This window comes from Pseudophryne corroboree, chromosome 1 (genome assembly GCF_028390025.1).
Source record: "Pseudophryne corroboree isolate aPseCor3 chromosome 1, aPseCor3.hap2, whole genome shotgun sequence".
In the NCBI taxonomy this organism is placed as follows: Eukaryota; Metazoa; Chordata; class Amphibia; order Anura; family Myobatrachidae; genus Pseudophryne; species Pseudophryne corroboree.
In genome coordinates, this window is record NC_086444.1 from 481,274,200 (window position 1) to 481,289,660 (window position 15,461).

Genomic DNA, 15,461 nt, shown 5'->3' on the forward strand with positions numbered 1-15,461 from the left:
GGAATAGTCTGTCATACAAGACGTTGGGGAAATTCAATATATCACAGTTTAGAAATTACTCCGAACCCCTTCCCAACCTGGTTTTGCAGCGTAAATGATTGACATTTTAAAAATCTATCTAGACTCCCACGAAGTCCTGCACCTGCATTTTACCCGTAATGTTATTTACAATGTGGTATTTACAGACTGAAGGAATTGGTAAAAAAATAAGAAAATAAAACTAAATTTTTACTACGAAGATATTCAGTCGGATGAGTTAACTAAAAAGATGGGAAAGAAAAGAAGTAGCATTGAATAAAATGAATAATCACTTGGCAATGACGGGTAGGCACTGCTAGTGTACAGTGATATGTATAGAATAACCACAGTATGGCCCTCATTCCGAGTTGGTCGGTCGCAAGGCGAATTTAGCAGAGTTGCTCACGCTAAGCCGCCGCCTACTGGGAGTGAATCTTAGCTTCTTAAAATTGCGACCGATGTATTCGCAATATTGCGATTACTAACTACTTAGCAGTTTCTGAGTAGCTCCAGACTTACTCTGCCTGTGCGATCAGTTCAGTGCTTGTCGTTCCTGGTTGACGTCACAAACACACCCAGCGTTCGCCCAGGCACTCCCACCGTTTCCCCGGCCACTCCTGCGTTTTTTCCAGAAACGGTAGCGTTTTCAGCCACACGCCCCTGAAACGCCGTGTTTCCGCCCAGTAACACCCATTTCCTGTCAATCACATTACGATCGCCGGAGCGAAGAAAAAGCCGTGAGTAAAAATACTTTCTTCATAGTAAAGTTACTTGGCGCAGTCGCAGTGCGAACTTTGCGCATGCGTACTAAGCGGATTTTCACTGCGATGCGATGAAAAAGAACGAGCGAACAACTCGGAATGAGGGCCTATATATTTACTAGCTAGCAAGCAGTAGGACCCAGGGGGAGCTGAATCACTGCAGTATGTTTTTCTGTATGTCTTCACGGAATCTCAGCCCTGATGATTACTTGCTTCACCGCAATAAGCTGCACACATGCACTGAAACTTGACTTGATACAAGGTTAGTGATAAGTGCCTTCATTTACATGCCACAGACCTGGAGAATCGGAACAATAACCATGAGACGTAATAGAATCACAGTTTGTTGGAAGCATATAATTGCATGGATTTTTGCACAGTAACTTTCATTGTGCTACAGTCACATATTGTCTATAAATAAGCACACATCTACACAAAGACTTCTCAATCCAGTCACTCAGCAAACGTCGATTGTTCTTTAACTACAGTATAATGTGGATGATGTGGCTTTGAAAGAGAACAGATTTATTTCAGGAACAGACTGGGTGCATCGTCTAGAACTTTTCAGACCATGAAAGAATCCCAGGGAACTTTATTCCCTCTTGAACCAATTCCAAGTGAAGGGGAAAACTTGTCACTGCTCTTCTGTCTTAATGGTTCTGTCCAGGGTTCAAAGATTGAGCATCCTTTACTGTCTGGATGCAATGATACATTGTATGAGTTTGATCAGAACCCTCCTTTGCTGGTGGATGCCTGGTTGGTCCCACTCCTCTTTTCTCTCATCATGCTGGTGGGACTTGTGGGTAATGCACTGGTCATCTATGTAATAACCAAGCACAAACAGATGAGGACAGTGACTAATTTCTATATTGGTAAGTCAGAAATTATTTATCTTTAAAATGGATGATTTTAAAATATGCATATTTTTTTTTATAAACTGTCATATGACTATTAAACACATTGGGCAATATTCAATTGTTATTTCATGCCTGATTTCCTGTCTAAAGTGACGGGAGATCGCAGGGCGATTCAATTGTTCTTTTTTATTGTGCATATCGTGACCATAAGTGTCGGGTTTAGCTGCTCAACGCACAAACGGGTAACTTTTCGCTCATTTCAGCTTGCTACCCCGGGGGAGGGTGCAAGCTGAAATGCTGGCAATCGATCACGCCCGAACGGAGTAACAATTGAATAGCTCTGTTGGGCGCCATCTACCGGCTGCCAGCAATAAAACAATTGAATACCAGCCATTGAGACTAGTCTCATTTTTAGGTATGTCCTGGATTGTGCAATAAAGTGGGAAAAATAAAGTATGTGTCACAATGTTTGGATATCCAAAAACTATTTTACAGTTCAATGGCAATTACTACACAAAGACCTGTGACATTTAACTCAGGTGCAATATTGCACAGTCTAAGCAGCTTATTTCTCCCCAGCTGTTTTTATGTGAAGATCGAGAATCTGCAATATTGTGTGACAGTTCTGTTATACGTCTAACTGTGAATTGTTTGGGACATTTCAGTTTGTGGCAATAAAATGTCTCTTCCATCCCGAGCTGTTCACTGCAATATGCTGCTCCTTTTGCTTTTATTTCACATAAAACCTAATTTCAAGTACCTATAGACTAGAGATCAAGGGGTCTATTTATTAAACAGTGAAAGGTCCTATCTATGGCAAAATGGGTGTTTTTGCTGATAACAGGGCTTTGACACCACTAACAGTAGGAGTTGCAAGATTCATCAGGTCTCGCAGGCAATAGTATGGGGAAGTCTATTTAACAAGGACCTTTCTCCATTATCACCATCTCAGGATAGCAATAACAAACATCAATGAAAAAATGCTGTATTATTAATAGTAAAAAAAAAATCAATTGAGATTTTTTTTTATACTTTATTTTTTTAATTAATATTTTCAAATTTTTTTTGCCATCAAGTGAAATTAAAAAAAAATATATCAGGGGTTAATTTCCCCTGCAGATGTGTGAAGCAGCTAGCCAGGTAACTCATGCAGGTAACTCATACGGAGTTTGTATATTCTCCCCGTACTTGCGTGGGTTTTCTCCGGGTACTCCAGTTTCCTCCCACAATCCAAAAATATACTGGTAGATTAATTGGCTTCCATCAAAAACTAACCCTAGCTGGAATGTATGTGTGTGTACATGTGGTAGGGAATGTAGATTGTAAGCTCCACTGGGGCAGGGACTGATGTAAATGGGCAAATATTCTCTGTAAAGCGCTGCAGAATATGTGTGCGCTATATAAATAACTGGTAATAAATAATAAATAATAATGCACATATCCACTGGTCTGGCACAGCAGTAACCCTTGCAGCTTTGGAACAGTATCACTGCGGCAGCGGAGTATAGCTCAGATTCCTTTGCAAGATTGTATTTATAAATATTAGCAATAGATAAGTTATGATAGAAAATCAGCCCTGTTACTACATTTTAATATATTGTCCCCCAAGATCTAAAATGGTAATCTTACAGACCATTCCTATTTACATGAAAGCACTTATAGTACCGTATTTGGTGTATATATATGCATTGTAAAACATTTGCAAATGTTATGATAGGTGAAGATAGATAAATGCGTTATCTTCTCTATTAACCCTTTGCTAAATAGCGGAGATACTTAAATTATGCGGAAATGCTAGTTTCTGCATAACTAATCCTCATTTTATTTCACTTTCTGAAAACATCACAGGTGTTTTTTCTCATTCAAGACACATCCAGGGGCTCGGGAAAAGATGCAGCTCTCTTTCCTGATGTACTACAGGTCAAACATATTCATAGCCACTTATAAACTGTTTTTCTACAATTCCATTTAAGCAAATGAGGGAGCATGTTTAAGAGTGTATTAGAAGTGTAAGAGGACATGTCCATACATTTGTGGTGTATATTATAGTAAATAACAGAAGACGGTTCTGTTGGGCATAGTTCATAATTATTGTCTTGTTAATCTAATACTTGATTTGTTCGCCTTGGTGCACATTTGTTTATAATTAGCACGAGTGTGGTATAATAGACCTACAATGTCTAGGTAGACAGTCAATATAGACAGTCAATATGTCGTCAACATATGGTCGACATGCATTAGATAGAAGGGTGCAAAAGGTTTACAGGTACAAAAGATCAACAGATGAAAGGTCAGCTATTGTTAAGGTCAACGTTGAACAGGCTTGCTTGGCCCACTTTGCCTGCCACAGGTTACTATTCCCAATAGATATCCACGTGGATAGTAAATCAAGAAAATGTTGGGAAAACATGTGAAAAACCCAAAACACATGTGTCGACCATTTGTGTTGACCACTGTCATGTTGACCTTTTGTACATGTCTACCTAGTGCATTTCGACCTATTGACTGTTGACCAATACATTGTTGATCTATCATATGGATACCATTTAGCATTATAGGCAAACATGTCTTAATAACCAGGGCCGTAACTACGTGCGTGCCAAGTGGGATTGGCACACAGCGCAGTTGCCCTGAGGGCACATGGCCAGTGGCGTGTAATGAGTCAAATTAACTCATTACATGCCGCCTCTGAAGTCTGCGCCGTGCGCCGCCGCCGCCGCACTGGGGAGGAGAGCTACAGTGCCGGGCAGCAGAGAAGGAGGAGGAGGGAGGGGGACTGGAGCCACAGCAGCGCTATTTCATTGGTAGTAAGCGCCGCTGCAGCAGCCCCCTCTCTTTCCGTATTGGCTGCCTGGCGCTGTTGTGGATGCTGGGATGCGATTCCTCCATCCCAGCATCCACAGCAGCGCCGGGCAGCCAATACGGAAGGAGATGGGGCTGCTGCAGTGGCGCTTACTACCAATGAAATAGCGCTGCTGCGGCTCCAGTCCCCCTCCCTCCTCCTCCTTCTCAGATGCCTGCACCGAGGGAGCTGCACGAGGAGCCTGACTGCCAGCGGTGAGATGGTAAGTATCTCTCTCTCTCTCTCTCTCTCAGGGGGACACCATCTGCCATAATGTGTAAAAAGGGGGACTGGCTGCCGCAATGTGTAAAAAGGGGGCCTGGCTGCCGCAATGTGTAAAAACGGGGACTGGCTGCCATAATGTGTAAAAAGGGAGACTGGCTGCTGTAATGTGTAAAAAGGGGGACTGGCTGTCGCAATGTGTAAAAAAGGGGACTGGCTGCCGTAATGTGTAAAAAGGGGGACTGGCTGCCGCAATGTGTTAAAAGGGGGACTGGCTGCCGCAATGTGTAAAAAGGGGGACTGGCTGCCGCAATGTGTAAAAAGGGGGACTGGCTGCCGTAATGTGTAAAAAGGGGGACTGGCTGCCGCAATGTGTATAAAGGGGGACACCGTCTGCCGTAATGTGTAAAAACAGGGACGCTGTCTGCTGTAATGTGTAAAAAGGGGACGCTGTCTGCCGTAATGTTAAAAAAGGGGACGCTGTCTGCTGTAATGTGTAAAAAAGGGGACGCTGTCTGCCGTAATGTGTAAAAAAGGGGACGCTGTCTGCCGTAATGTGTAAAAAAGGGGACGCTGTCTGCTGTAATGTGTAAAAAGGGGGACTGTCTGCTGTAATGTGTAAAAAAGGGGACGCTGTCTGCCGTAATGTGTAAAAAGGAGGACTGTCTGCTGTAATGTGTAAAAAGGGGGACACTGTCTGCTGTAATGTATAAAAGGGGCTCTACCTGGTGTAGTGGCGCTACTGGGCAGCGTAATTTGAATAATGGAGACTACTGTGCACCGTAGTATGAATTGCTATTATTTTGTGGCCACGCCCCTTCCCCATGAAGCCATGCCCCTATATATTTTTCGCACGCCTACGGCGCGCACTGCCCCTATCTTATATGGGGGGGCGCCAATGTCGTTTCTTGCACACAGCGCTAAAATGCCTAGTTACGGCACTGTTAATACCCTTAGATATCTGCACATCATTGTGCACATCAGGTGCGCAGGTTAAAGAGCAAGTAGGCAGTGCTTGGGGAGGAGCTGAGCAGAACCTGGAATATCATGTAAACATGTCTTGCACACACAGCAAATCTTAAAAATGTGCAAAATCAGAGCTGGATCTTTTTGATGTTCCACCTACAAAAAAAACAAAAAAAAAAACGGATAGAAAAATGTGTTTATATTGCAGATACATCATAAGATAATTAATTATAGCGCTAATGTCTTGCCACTTAAACTCACATAAGTTTCTCCACCTGCATTAACGAATCCTAAAATGTGTTCAATTTCCAACAACGAAAGATGCAGTTCATCATAAGGTCATTTTATTTTTCCAAAGAGTGTCATTAGACATCAGACTTGGGCACATCTTCGACCACATTCAAGGCTGTTCAGCTATGTTCAAGCTGGTTCAAACAATTGCTGATTCATCTGTGTTTGAGTTTAAATCAAAACGGTTAAATAGCAATGTAACATACTAAATTGATCACGTCAGAATAGGCATTTATAGGATGTATAACATGCAGAGGGTTCATTCCAATAGAAGATATTTCTTTTCAATTAGGTAATTAGGTAACTAGGGATGGCCATCAACAGATCCACCATCAATGGTCTATGGGTTTTCACTGTTAAGAAACCATAGATGGTTGAGCCATCGATGGTTTGTCTATGCACATGCGCATAGCAGGGCCGCCATTCGCGTCAGCATTAGACCATCAATGGTGAAAGTACTCACCATCGACATCAGACCGTTGATATTTATAAGCCATCCACGGCCATGTAAAAGCTTTTCATTGCTTTACCTGGCCAGGAAGCAGTACACTGCCAAACCTTTTCAATGAGCGTAAATATGGAAACACTATATGAAAATGTATATCCTTACTATAGATTACAAATAAACATATATCAGAGGATGCATTCAGCTTTCGACAAGTAGGGGAACAGCAGCAGAGTGTCGGCGGCACTATGCAGACAAATATAAAATGCTTCTTAAAATATATTAACAGTGTCTGCTGTATAACAGTAAACAATACATGCTGCTTTTCCCCAAGCTGTTATCACAAAGGCTGTTAAAATGCTTTAAGCAGCATTTTATATCTGTCTGTTCCCTGTTTGTCAACATTATGAATGTTGATCAAGAATATGTATCCTCGAATCAGGCATGGGCAGGGTTGGAGTGGCCCTGCAGGGGCGGACGGATAATCCCCGATAGGTCCCACTGCTTCAAGGCTCCACCCCTTTCTGTGTGGGAATGAGGCTTCAGGTTTGTAAGCAAAGCAATAAAGCACACAACTGGGCAATAACATGTTCCATGCAGGTGGGGCAGATGTAACATGTGCAGAGAGATTTAGATTTGGATGGGGTGTGTTCAAACTGAAATCTAAATTGCAGTGTAAAAATAATGCTAACATTTGTAGGCTACATGCTAAAGCAGCCAGTATTTACCCTGCACAGAAACTGTATAATCCACCCAAATTTAAATCTCTCTGCTCCAACTGCAGTGCAACATAGTCCAGCTTGGGTGCTTTATTGCTTTTCTTACAAACCACAATCTGCCACAATATGCATTATATGGGTTGGTATCGGGTGGTCACCATACCGACACCGGGAACCCATCTGTCAGATGGGCAGCAGGGGAAGGGCTTACAGTTGAACAGTACTAAACGTAGTCGCACCTGTTCACAATTCTTAAATTTAGGTTGACTTTCTTAAATTGATCAACATTTAAGAAATTACAACAAATTTTCATATTTTTGGACCAGCTTCACAAAACACTGAGAATTGACAGACATCAGCTTCAAGTATCACTACCTATTTAAAGAAAAATGGAAATGATTACTATTTTCATTCTCACAGGTTACAATATTTCCTAAGTACTTTATACAGTGCATGGTTTAAACTTTTTATTGGAAATGTCAACATTGTACTTTTATATTTTACATGTAAAAATTACAACTACTAACTACACTTCAAACTCTGTTGGTGATACAAAACCAAATTACAAGAGCGTTCACAATTTTGTAGGTTTAGCTTCTAGGCAATGCACGTGGTGGTGTACAAATGAATAAATACGGCATTACATAACTTGTTATCACTGCCACATTATCAACATGTCTGTATCACATACACGGTCATAAAATCATGATGATGATGTTGATCTCGAATACCACCCTGTTCGCATGAAACTATTACCATGGGTGTCATAAACAAGATCAAAGCTATTTACAACTATTATTAACTATATACAACTATTATTAATAATTCTCCACAAAGTATAACCAATAAATATAATTCATAACAAATCACACTCCATTACATTCACCCTACCACCATCATATCTTGACTTTATGTCTCTCTTCAGTATATATTTCTGATTAAACACGTACTGCACCACATTGATGTATTAAATTTTATTTCTTTTTGTGAATCCCAGAATTTGATATTTGCACTTTGAATAAGGATGGAGAAATTCTATTGCACTGTTGATGTTTTATATATAAAAACCTTTCTCTCCATAGCCAACCTTGCCACGACAGACATCACCTTCCTAGTATGCTGTGTTCCCTTTACTGCTACACTTTATCCACTGCCCAGCTGGGTGTTTGGAGATTTCATGTGCAGAGGAGTGAGCTATCTGCAGCAGGTACATCATGTAGGCTTTACTATAAGCTCTAAATAATGCAACTGGTCCTAATGTGTTACAACAGTAGAATGAACGTTAAAGCAACATTTCACTCATTTCATTCTTTCCACCATGCACTGTTTGCAAAACCACTGAACTAGGCGCAGAATGTGTTGAATATAGATTACAAAATGAGTAGAATTTGTGCTCATCAGATATTTTCTAAAATGCTGCATTTTATGTAATGTCATTATTTTGTAATGGGTCACACAACCTTCATAGAACTGTAATAACGTCACCTATTAATCTAGCTGCAAAGTCTAAAATTAGTATATAATAATTTCTACATTGTCATGTTATCAGGGTCTTCTTGATCATTAGAAATTTGTCTTTGGCAATGATTGAAATTGATATGCGCCTTTAGGCAGAATGGGATCCGGACTATGGGTCGACATACATTAGGTCGACAGTCATTAAGTCGACCCCATATGGTTGACTGACAAAAGGTCGATATGGACAAAAGGTTGACCCTGGAAAAGGACAGGTTCAAAAGGTTGACAGGATCATATGGTCAAATATGACAATGGTCGACACACAAATAATCAACATGTGGTTGTTGTTTTTTTTGGGGGGGGGTTTGGGAGGGGGTTATGTTTTTGGTCTTGTTCCTTCCATTAGTATCCATGTCACAAATCATAACCTTCATTAACCTTGTGGCAAGTGAATCGGAGTGAGACACCGTGCCCAAAGCGGGGACGCATTTCTACAAATGGTGGTCTCAGAGGACAAAACTCTCCACACTAACCCCAAAAAATTTAAAATGTATTTGAAATTTTAAAAAGAGTAGATGTGGACTATATTTTGTGACGACCATTCTCATATCGACCTTTTCAACCTATCGACCTTTCATCTGTCGACATCTTGTCCATGTTGACCTTTTGTCTGTCGACCATATGGGGTGGACCTAATGAATGTAAATCTTGTATACCACACCCAGACAGAATATGCCAGTTAATTAACTGCACTAATGAAATCATTCTATTTGTAACCTGACTATGCAATACACAGTCTGTCATAAGGAAAGCGGTCCCTCTGGCGCAGTTGGGATAAAAGTTAGTAAGGTACCTAGTCAGATTGTGGTGGTAGGGGATTCCATTATTAGGAAGACAGATAGGGCAATCTGCTACCGGGACCGTGATCGCCATACGGTCTGTTGTCTCCCGGGTGCTCGGGTGTGGCACATCGCGGACTGGGTAGACAGATTGTTGGGAGGGGCTGGGCATGATCCGGCGGTCTAGGTGCACGTTGGCACCAACTACAAAGTTAGTGGAAGGTGGGATGTCCTTAAGAAAGACTATAATTAGGCAAGAAACTTAAGGCAAGGACATCTAAGGTAATATTCTCCGAATTATTACCCGTGCCACGCGCTAGCCCAGGGAGACAGAGGGAGATTAGGGAGTAAATGTGTGGCTTAAGGGGGGTACTCACGGGAGAGATGTGTGCTGAGCGATCTTAACACAGACCGCTCAGCACACATCTCTCACCCCGCTCAGCACAGCGCGATGTTCTGAGCGAGCGGGAAAGCCGACGGGGGGCCGCTCACTTCACACAACGGTGAAGTGAGCGACCCGCTAGATTGAGCCTGCATGCAGGCACAATCTAGCACCGGCGATAGCGATGTGCGGGGCCGCGCATCGCTATCGCTGGGGGGCATACACACGGCAGATCCGTGCTTAAAATCTAAGCAATCTAGCAAGATTGCTTAGATTTTAAGCACGGATCTCTCCGTGTGTACCCCCCTTTAGGGATTGGTGCAGGAAAGAAGGGTTTGTGTTCCTAGAACACTGGGCGGACTTCTCAGTCAGGCGCCATCTTTTTTGTTGTGATGGATAGCACCTGAATGAGGAGCGGGCAGCGGTGCTGGGGGAAGGATGGTTAGAAGGTTGGAGATTTTAAACTAGGTGCTTGGGGGGAGGGTTTAACAAGAAATTACGGGTCATTCAGTAAGAATAGCAGGGGTGGCGTTAGTGAACAAAATGGGGGAGGAGTAGGGGGAGGAATAGAGCAGACGGCAAGGGAAGTAATATGGGAACTTAAAAGGGTTTTAGAATAACAGTATCCAACGACGATAACGGGTCATCTTTACTGCATAAGAATTACGATGTCCCTACCATAAGGGGTAATACATATCTCAATTGTATGTATGTAAATGCTAGAAGCCTTACAGGTAAAAAGGGGGAACTAGAAATCCTCGCAGCAAGCGGGGAATATTATATTATAGGCATTACTGAAACGTGCTGGGACGAATCTCACGATTGGACAATCAATCTAGAGGGTTACATGCTGTACAGGAGAGACAGACTAAATAAATGGGGTGGAGGGGTATGTCTTTACGTAAAGCCATTTCTAAAACCTGTTATACGGGAAGATATTCAAGAAGGGGCTGTAAATACTATTGAGACGTTATGGGTAGAAATTACATGCGGGGGTAAAGGAATAAAGAAGTTATTATTGGGGTTATGCTACAGGCCGCCTGGTATTAATGTGTCTGACGAGAAATTGTTACTGAACCAAATTGAAAGAGCAGCAGGAGTAGGAGACATAGTAGTGATGGGAGACTTTAACTATCCCGAGATAAACTGGAAAATCAATTCATGTGATACTGCTAGGGGCAATATGTTTTTAAACACGCTTAATGATAATTACTTAGTTCAATTAATCGAGGAACCAACTAGGTACAATGCAATCTTAGACCTGGTATTAATTAACAATGGGGAATTGGTATCAAATATTGAAGTAGGAGAGCCCATAGGTAACAGCGACCACAATTCAATATCAGTTTTCATAAGCAGTCCTATACTGGCTCAACTAGGACTCTAAACTTTAGCAAAGCAGACTTTGACATGATGAAGGAAGCGTTAAGGGACATTGAATGGGAAATTCTGTTTCAAGGAAAAAATACTACAGAGAAATGGGATGTATTAAAATCACTGCTAGTTAATAATACTCATAAATTTATTCCCACCAGCGGCAAAAAAAAGGAATAAAAATCCCAAACCAATGTGGTTTAACAAAAATATAAACGAATTAATGGACAAAAAAAGACAAGCATTTAAAAAATACAAATCTGAGGGGGATGCGGAGTCATTTCAACACTATAAGGACTGTAACAAAATATGCAAAAAAGGAATGAGCGGCTAAAGTAGAAACTGAAAGACTAGTAGCAAAGGAAAGCAAAGCAAATCCCAATTTTTTTTTTAAGTACATCAAAAGTAAGAGACTAAAGAAGGAGAGTATAGGCCCTTTAAAGGACAAGAGGGGAGTCTTAATCAAAAATGATAATGACATAGCAAACAAACTAAACAAGTTTTTTTCAACTGTATTTACCAGAGAGGACCAAATGCTGGGTCTAACACAAAATCTCAACAAAGATAATGTCCCACTGCTTAATGCTTATTTGTGTGAGGAGGTAGTCTGTGACCGATTAAAAAAGTTAAAGATTAATATGTCACCTGGTCCCGTGGGAATTCACCAGAGGGTTCTTATGGAGCTGCACGCTGAACTAGCAAGACCTCTACTTTTGATCTTCATGGATTCGGTTAAATCGGGTATGGTTCCCAAGGACTGGTGTATAGTGGAGGTAGTGCCGATATGTAAAAAGGGGAGCAAAGCTGAACCAGGTAATTATAGACCAGTTAGTCTTACATCTATAGTGGGGAAAGTATTGGAAGGTATTCTAAGGGACAGTATTCAAATAAGGTCATTAAAAGAAACCAACATGGATTTGTGAAGAACAGATCATGTCAGACCAACTTACTTGGCTTTTATGAAACAGTAAGTGCGAACCTGGATCAGGGTAAAGAGGTGGATATAATCTTTTTAGACTTTGCCAAAGATTTCGACACTGTACCACACATGCGTCTTATCTATAAGCTACATGAAATAGGGCTAGGGAGCACAATATGCACTTGGGTCAGTAATTGGTTAGATCAGAGGTTCCCAAACTGTGTGCCATGGCTCACAGGGGTGCCTCGGGACACTTACAGGGGTGCCCTGGGTTGGTGGTCCAGGACCAATTCAAATTATTCATGGTCAATATAATAGGCAAAACCAGTGCTGGTGGCTGCCAGTCATAAAATATGTGGCCAAACAGAAGCAAATCTTGTCCCTCACCACACAACTGACCCTAAGGATGACATATAAACGCGATCTACTTAATGTAATATTTCTTTCTGAATTTCTCAATAAGAAATTTTTGGCCTAGGGGGCCGTGAAAAAATTCAGATATTCTAGGGCGCCGTGATTCCAAAAAGTTTGGAAACCACTGGGTTAGATAATAGGGAGCAGCGCGTTGTGGTCAATGGATCATTTTCAAATTGGACTAAAGTACTAAGTGGTGTGCCACAAGGATCTGTACTTGGACCACTTTTGTTCAACATTTTCATTAACGACCTAACAGTAGGGCTAGAGAGCATGGTGTAAATTTTCGCAGACGATACCAAATTGTGTAAGGTTATAAATATGGAGGGAGATGCTGAGTCACTTCAGAACAACTTAACTAAACTGGAAGCATGGGCAGCAAAATGGAGAATGAGATTCAACACAGACAAGTGTAAGGTAATGCACTGTGGGGGCAAGACCAAAAATTACACCTACATACTAAATGGGGTAATATTAGGGGATTCTCTACTGGAAAAAGACTTAGTGGTTCACATAGATAACAAATTAAGCAGCAGTACCCAAAGTAGGAGTGCAGCAAAGAAGGCTAATAAGATATTAGCATGCATAAAATGGGGAATTGATGCAAGGGACGAGAGTATTATACTCCCATTATATAAATCACTAGTGAGGCCACATCTTGAATACTGTGTGCAATTTTGGGCACCATATTACAAAAAGGATATCCTGGAGCTAGAAAAGGTTCAGAGGCGGGCGACCAAACTAATCAAGGGCATGGAGACGCTGGAATACGAGGAAAGGCTTGCAAGGCTAGGCATGTTTACATTGGAAAAGAGGAGACTAAGAGGGGACATGATCAACATCTACAAATATATAAGGGGTCAATACACAGGGGACCTGTTTTCTATAAGATCAGCACAGAGAACACGTGGTCACTCGCTTAGGTTAGAGGAGAGGAGTTTCCGCACATTGAGGCAAAAAGGTTTTTTCACAGTAAGGACAATACGTGTTTGGAATTCCCTGCCTGAGAGAGTAGTAACTGCGGACTCAGTCAACACCTTTAAGAATGGGTTAGATAAATTCCTATTGGATAAAGATATTCAGGGTTATGGTGCGTAGGCACGCATTATAGTTAATTTAACTAGTCCTAACATAAAAATAACTAGTCCTATAATAAGACTGCATAGGAGACCACAAATAGGTTGAACTCGATGGACAATTGTCTTTTTTCAACCTTAGTTACTATGTTACTATGTTACTATGAAAAGGGCATTGATCTCAAAAAAATCTTTTTATTGGAGCAGTTCATTTGATCTGAAATGCATTTTTCTTGCTTATTTATTTATTTCATTAATTAAAATAGATTGGAATTGCTACTCTAGCCAAATAGCTGGGTATTGTTTTCATTATATATAATTGGTATGAAATATATACAAAGCTTATTCTCTCAAATATTTTAATAAATAACTACTGTACATGAAATCAGATTTCACCAGTCAGTTTATTATGAGATAATTGGAAATCATTGTTATGAATTTATCCATTGGTTTCTTGTGGAAAAACCGTGTGCTCTCTGCAGCAATGATGGTTACAAAAATATGAAGACGTAGTCTACATGTAAAATACATTATGCTATCAGGCATGTCAAACTTACGACCCACAGGCCGCTACATCAGGCATGTCAAACTTGCGACCTACGGGCCACATGCGGCCCCTAGCACATCCTTTTGCAGCCCGCAGACAGAGGTCCTTTTGTGGCCTGTTGGCAGTGCTTAAATTGGTCTGGAATGGGGCAGAACTACGTTGTGCCTCCACCCGCCCACGGTGAGGTTGCCCATCTGTGCTCATGGCTGCTTTAGGAGAGGAGGCTGGGCTACCTTCTGTCTGCACCACCCACCGGTGGCCAGATCCATAGACAGTGGTGGACAGGTGACGATATAAAATGATTTGGCCCACCCGCCTTTCCCAGTCCCTGCAAAGATGATGTCACATCAAGTGTCTTCGGATGTGAGGAGGGGAGCTGCCCTGAAAGAGAAGAGTGCCCATACGGACGCTGAAGTCTGATAGAGATAGTTACAGCTAGTAAAATGATTAGCAACCGTGGCATGCCCTTCCTCCCACAGTCCACACTGTGTATATTACCCTCCTTCCACTTGTATGTGAATTTCCTGCCTGCTGCCTCTGTTCCCTTTTAGGTGATTTCAGAATAGAAAGAAATATCCTGCACTAAACAGTCTGATATTTGTAAGCAAACTGTGAAATCCAGCATATGAACATAAAATAAGAGGCTACAATTTTGCCTATTTTGTGTTCATATGCTGGTTTTCACAGTTTGCTTACAAATATCAGACTGTTTGGTGCAGGATATTTCTTTCTATTCTGAAATGTGCAATAATGTGTGATACAGTATATATTTTTAGTGATGGAATAAATGGGGCACTCTCTGCAGTAAATGGAGAGGACATCATTTATATTATTAGTGATGGAATAAATGGGGCACATCTTGCAATAAATGGAGAGTACAGGATATATATTATTAGTGATGGAATAAGGGGGCATATCCTGCAGGGAATGGAGGGTAAATGATATATACTAATTGCATATAAGACTTTTTCTTTTTCTTGTGGCCCACACAAGACTTAGGTTATGTTTTAGATATTGATGTGATATTATTTATCATATGATTATATTGAAGTTTCAATGCAAGACTCTAAGATAACCAATGTTAAAAAGTTTGACCCCACAAGTTACTAACCTTGGTTGTATTGTATATGTCACCAAGCCATATTTATAGACTTGTGTTCATATCTGTTCATATTTGCTTTTTCTTTTTAAGGTTACCGCACAGGCAACCTGCATAACACTTACTGCGATGAGCGTCGACCGTTGCTATGTAACAGTGTATCCACTCCATTCACTACGTCATCGCACACTTCGCTTAGCCAGGGCAATCAGCCTGGGCATTTGGTTAGGTA

At 41.2% G+C, this 15,461-nt stretch overlaps 1 protein-coding gene across 2 annotated transcripts in view; it reads left to right on the forward strand.

The window, feature by feature from the left end:
- LOC134894505 (G-protein coupled receptor 54-like) overlaps positions 1-15,461 on the forward strand; it is a 117,081-nt gene that overhangs the window by 86,239 nt on the left and 15,381 nt on the right. The window contains exons 1-3 of one of the 2 annotated variants that reach the window (XM_063913767.1): positions 1,027-1,651; positions 8,204-8,328; positions 15,323-15,458. In XM_063913767.1, coding sequence (XP_063769837.1) covers positions 1,351-1,651; positions 8,204-8,328; positions 15,323-15,458 — 562 coding nt within the window. In that variant the 5' untranslated portion in view covers positions 1,027-1,350. Of the gene's footprint in view, positions 1-1,026; positions 1,652-8,203; positions 8,329-15,322; positions 15,459-15,461 lie in introns of those variants that run through there. The other variant, XM_063913768.1, reaches the window with a different exon arrangement.